This window comes from Passer montanus, unplaced genomic scaffold (assembly GCF_014805655.1).
Source record: "Passer montanus isolate IOZ18808 unplaced genomic scaffold, ASM1480565v1 scaffold798, whole genome shotgun sequence".
Lineage (NCBI taxonomy): Eukaryota > Metazoa > Chordata > Aves > Passeriformes > Passeridae > Passer > Passer montanus.
The window spans coordinates 4,945-10,748 of NW_024373234.1; the positions used below are offsets into that span (position 1 = coordinate 4,945).

At 59.8% G+C, this 5,804-nt stretch overlaps 1 protein-coding gene across 1 annotated transcript in view; it reads left to right on the forward strand.

Moving 5' to 3' along the window:
- Nucleotides 1-5,042, forward strand: part of LOC120512864 (neuronal-glial cell adhesion molecule-like) — a gene marked incomplete at its 3' end in the record, with an annotated part of 8,186 nt that extends 3,144 nt beyond the window's left edge. The window contains exons 5-7 of the mRNA XM_039731622.1: nt 1,123-1,429; nt 2,816-2,938; nt 4,872-5,042. Coding sequence (XP_039587556.1) covers nt 1,123-1,429; nt 2,816-2,938; nt 4,872-5,042 — 601 coding nt within the window. The remainder of the gene's footprint in view (nt 1-1,122; nt 1,430-2,815; nt 2,939-4,871) is intronic.
- Nucleotides 5,043-5,804: the final 762 nt, after the last annotated feature.

Consider the following 5,804-nt stretch of genomic DNA (forward strand, 5'->3'; position numbering starts at 1 on the left):
CTGTGTCACTGTGTGTGCCCCGCCCCGCAGTGAGTGCCACCACTGTGTCACCTGTGTGTCACCTGTGTCACTGTGTGTGCCTGGCCCCGCAGTGAGTGCCACCACTGTGTCACCTGTGTGTCACCTGTGTCACTGTGTGTGCCCCGCCCCGCAGTGAGTGCCACTGTGTCACCCCTGGGTGTCACCTGGGTCACCTGTGTCACCTCTGTGTCACTGTGTGTCACCTCTGTGTCACCTGTGTCACTGTGTGTGCCCCGCCCCGCAGTGAGTGCCACTGTGTCACCTGTGTCACCTGTGTCACCTGTGTCACCTGGGTGTCACCTGGGGGTCACCTGTGTCACCTGAGTGTCACCTGTGTCACTGTGTGTGCCCCGCCCCGCAGTGAGTGCCACTGTGTCACCTGTGTCACCTGTGTCACCTGTGTCACCTGGGTGTCACCTGGGGGTCACCTGTGTCACCTGAGTGTCACCTGTGTCACTGTGTGTGCCCCGCCCCGCAGTGAGTGCCACTGTGTCACCTGTGTCACCTGGGGGTCACCTGGGGGTCACCTGGGGGTCACCTGTGTCACCTCTGTGTCACCTCAGTGTCACTGTGTGTGCCCCGCCCCGCAGTGAGTGCCACCCCCGTGTCACCTGTGTCACCTGGGGGTCACCTGGGGGTCACCTGTGTCACCTGTGTGTCACCTGTGTGTCACCTGTGTCACCTCTGTGTCACCTGTGTGTGCCCCGCCCCGCAGTGAGTGCCACTGTGTCACCTGGGTGTCACCTGGGTGTCACCTCTGTGTCACCTGTGTCACTGTGTGTGCCCCGCCCCGCAGTGAGTGCCACCCCTGGGTGTCACCTGGGTCACCTGAATCACCTGTGTCACCTCTGTGTCACCTGGGTGTCACCTTTGTCACCTGAGTGTCTCCTGTGTCACTGTGTGTGCCCCGCCCCGCAGTGAGTGCCACTGTGTCACCTGTGTCACCTGGGTCACCTGAATCACCTGTGTCACCTCTGTGTCACCTGGGTGTCACCTGTGTCACCTGAGTGTCACCTGTGTCACTGTGTGTGCCCCGCCCCGCAGTGAGTGCCACCTGAGTGTCACCTGTGTCACCTGAATGTCACCTGGGTGTGACCTGAGGGTCACCTGAACGTCACCTGGGTGTCACCTGGGTGTCACCTGATTGTCCTCCGGGTGTCCCCTGGGTGTCCCCCGGGTGTCACCGTCCCCCGGTGTCCCCGCAGGTTCCGCTGGACGCGCGAGGGCCGCCCGTTCCCGTCGCCGTCGCTGTCCCCGGCGGAGCTGGGGGGGGTCTCGGTGTCCCCCGGGGGGGGGACCTTGGTCATCAACGCCAGCCTGGCCGGGCGCCTGCAGGGCCGGTTCCGCTGCGCCGCCAGCAACGCGCTGGGGACCGCGCTGTCCCCCGAGAGCCGCCTCATCGCCGAGAGTGAGCCTAAATCCCCTAAATCCACCCCAAAATAACCCCAAAGTAACCCCAAAACCGCACTGGGGACCGCGCTGTCCCCCGAGAGCCGCCTCATCGCCGAGAGTGAGCCTAAATCCCCTAAACTGCCCCAAAAATAACCCCAAAACCCACCCCGAAACCGCGCTGGGGACCGCGCTGTCCCCCGAGAGCCGCCTCATCGCCGAGAGTGAGCCTAAATCCCCTAAATCCACCCCAAAAATAACCCCAGGGACCGCGCTGTCCCCCGAGAGCCGCCTCATCGCCGAGAGTGAGCCCAAATCCCCTAAACACACCCCAAAATAACCCTGAAATAACCCCAGGGACCGCGCTGTCCCCCGAGAGCCACCTCATCGCCAAGAGTGAGCCTAAATCCCCTAAACACACCCCAAAATAACCCCAAAGTAACCCCGAAACCGCGCTGGGGACCGCGCTGTCCCCCGAGAGCCGCCTCATCGCCGAGAGTGAGTGCCCAAATCCCCTAAATCCAACCCAAAAATAACCCCAGGGACGGCGCTGTCCCCCGAGAGCCGCCTCATCGCCAAGAGTGAGCCTAAATCCCCTAAACACACCCCAAAAATAACCCAAAATAACTCCAAAATCCTCCCGACCCTCTCGGGGACAGCATGGGAGTGCCTGGCTGGGTTTGGGGTCCCCGGTTGGTTTTGGGGTCCTGTTTGGGGGGTCCCATTTTTGGGGTCCCGATTGGGGTCCCTTTTTGGGGTGCCGATTTTGGGGTCCCGGTTTTGGGGTCCCGTTTTTGGGGTCCCGTTTGGGGTCCCGGCCGTTTTTGGGGTGCCGTTTGGGGGTCCCGTTTTTGGGGTCCCGTTTCGGGGTCCCGTTTTTGGGGTGGCGTTTGGGGTGCCCAGCCGGTTTTGGGGTCCCGTTTTTGGGGTGCCGTTTGGGGGTCCCGTTTGGGGGTCCCGTTTCGGGGTCCCGTTTTTGGGGTCCCGTTTCGGGGTGCCCGTTTCGGGGTGCCCGTTTTGGGGTTCCCTTTCGGGGCGCCCGTTTTGGGGTGCCCGTCTTGGGGTGCCTTTTTTGGGGTGCCGTTTGGGGGTCCCGGTCGGTTTTGGGGTCCGTTTTTGGGGTTCCCTTTGGGGTGCCCGTTTTGGGGGTGCCGTTTGGGGGTCCCGTTTTGGGGTCCCGTTTCGGGGTGCCGGTTTTGGGGTGCCGTTTTGGTGTCCCGTTTTTGGGGTTCCCTTTGGGGTGCCCGTTTTGGGGGTGCCGTTTGGGGGTCCCGGTCGGTTTTGGGGTCCGTTTTTGGGGTTCCCTTTGGGGTGCCCGTTTTGGGGGTGCCGTTTGGGGGTCCCGGTCGGTTTTGGGGTCCGTTTTTGGGGTTCCCTTTGGGGTGCCCAGCCGCTGTCCCCCCAGGCACGCCGCAGTGGCCCAAGGAGAAGGTGACGCCGGTGCAGGTGGAGGAGGGGGACCCCGTGGTGCTGCCCTGCGACCCCCCCAAAAGCGCCGTGCCCCCCAAGATCTACTGGCTCAACAGCCGTGAGCAAATGGGGCTGGGGGCTGGGGGGGATCCCGCACCCCGGAACCCCAAAATCCTCCCCTGAATCCCCAAATCCTCCCTGAACCCCAAAATCCTCCCTGAACCCTGACATTCCCCCCAAAATCCTCCTCTGAACCCCAAAATTCTCCCCGAAATCCCCAAATCCTCCCCTGAACCCCAATATTCCCCCCCAAAATTTCCCTCAAAATCCTTCCCTGAACCCTCAAAATCCTCCCCTGAACCCCAACATTCACCCCAAAATCCTCCCCTGAACCCCAAAATCCTCCCCTGAACTCCCCAAAATCCTCCCCGGATACCCCAAATTCTCCTCTGAATCACCAAAATTCACCCCAAAACCCCAAATTCCTTCCCTGAACCCCAAAATCCTCCCCTGAACCCCAAAATTCCCTTCAAACCCCCAAAATCCTCCCCTGAACCCAAACATTCCCCCCAAATCCTCCCCAAAACCCCAAAATCCTCCCCTGAACTCCCCCAAATCCTCCCCTGAACCCCCAAAATTCCTCCCAAAATCCTCCCCTGAACCCTCAAAATCCTCCCCGAACCCCCAAATCACCTCTGCCACGCCCAAATCCCCCCAAAAAACCCCAAATCCTCCCCTGGTACCCCTTAAACCCACATGACACCCCCCTAAATCTTCCCTGAACCCCCAAATCCTCCCTGAACCCCCCCACAATTTCCCCCAAAACCCCCAATATCCCAAATCCACCTTCAGGGACCCCAAAACCTCCCCGGGGACCCCAAAAACCATCCAGGGACCCCAAAATCCCAAATCCCCCTCTAGGAAACCCCAAGACCCCTCTAGGGAACCCCAAAATCCCTCTAGGGGACCCCAAAACCCAAATGCGCCTTCAGGGACCCCAAAACCCCCTCCAGGGCCCCCCAAAAACTCCAAATCCCCCTCTAGGGCACCCCAAAACCCCTCCAGGGGACCCCAAAACCCATCCAGGGACCCTAAAACCCCTCCAGGGCACCCCAGAAACCCTCCAGGGTGCCCCAAAACCTCCTTCAGGGACCCCAAAACCCCAAATCCCCCTCTAGGGCACCCCAAATCCCTCTCCAGGGACCCCAAAACCCATCCAGGGGACCCCAAATCCCAAATGCACCTTCAGGGACCCCAAAACCCCCTCTAGGGGACCCCAAATTCCCCTTCAGGGCACCCCAAAATCCCAAATCCACTTTTAGGGCATCCCCAAATTCCCCTGTAGGGGACCCCAAACCCTAAATTCCCCTCCATGGGATCCCAAAACCCCAAATCCACCTTTAGGGACCCCAAAATCCCAAATCCCCCTGTAGGGGATCCCTGAACTCCAAATCCCCCTACAGGGACCTCAAAACCCCAAATCCCGCTTTAGGGGACCCCAAATCCCCTTTAGGGACCCCAAATCCCCGATCCACCTTTAGGGGACCCCAAATCCCCCTCTAGGGGACCCCAAATCCCCCTTTAGAGACCCCAAAACCCCCTTTAGGGAATCCCCAAACCCTCAAATCTCCCTTCAGGGGACCCCAGACCCTCAAATCTGGGGGGGCACTGTGTGTGCCCCGCCCTTTAGGGTTTTTCTCTCCCCAGGGATCGTGCACATTGCCCAGGATGCCCGGGTGAGCATGGGCCAGGACGGGTTCCTGGGGCACGTTTAGGATCAGGTTTAGGGTCAGATTTAAGGCAGTTTTAAGGCAGGTTTAGGGCAGGTTTAAGGCAGGTTTAGGCTCAGATTTAGGGTTTTTCTCTCCCCAGGGATCGTGCACATCGTGCAGGACGCGCGAGTCAGCATGGGCCAGGACGGGTTCCTGGGGCTGGCTTGGGGGCAGGTTTGGGGGCAGGTTAAGGGTCAGGTTTAGGATCAGGTTCAGGATCAGTTTTAGGGCAGGTTTAAGCCCAGTTTTAGGCTCAGTTTTAGGATTTTCGTCCCGCAGGGATCGTGCACATTGCCCAGGATGCCCGGGTGAGCATGGGCCAGGACGGGTTCCTGTACTTTGCCAACGCCCAGGTCGGGGACAGCCACCCCGACTACATCTGCCACGCGCACTACCTGGGGCCGCGCACCATCATCCAGAAGGAGCCGCTGGACCTGCGCGTCAGCCCCAGTGAGGGACCCCAACACCCCCGGGGACCCCAAATCCCAAATCCACCTTCAGGGACCCCAAAACCTCCTTCAGGGGACCCCAAAACCCCTCCAGGGGACCCCAAATGCACCTTCAGGGATACCAAAAACCCAAATCCCCCTCTAGGGAACCCCAAAACCCAAACACACCTTCAGGGACCCCAAAACCTCCTTCAGGGGACCCCAAAACCCATCCAGGGACCCCAAAACCCCTCCAGGGGACCCCAAAACCCAAATGCACCTTCAGGGATTATCCTGGGTTCATGCCAGGTGTATCCTGGTTTAATCCCAAAATCTCCTTCAGGGACCCCAAAACCCCAAATACACCTCTAGGGCACCCCAAAACCCAATTCAGAGCACCCCAAATCCCAAATGCACCTTCAGGGACCCCAAAACCCTCAAACCCCCTCTAAGGGACCCCAAATCCCAAATACGCCTTCAAGGACCCCAAAAACCCTCCAGGGCACCCCAAAACCCCCTCTAGGGGACCCCAAAACCACTCTAGGGGACCCCAAATCCCCAAATACACCTTCAGGGGACTCAAAAACCCCAAATCCCCTTTTAGGGACCCCAAAATCCTAAATGCACCTTTAGGGACCCCAAAACCCCCTTCACGGACCCCAAATCCCCTCCAGGGTACCCCAAAACCCAAATACACCTTCAGGGAACCCCCAAACCACAAATCTACCTTTAGGGGACCCCAAAACCCCCTTCAAGGACCCCAAAATCCCAAATCCCCCTGTAG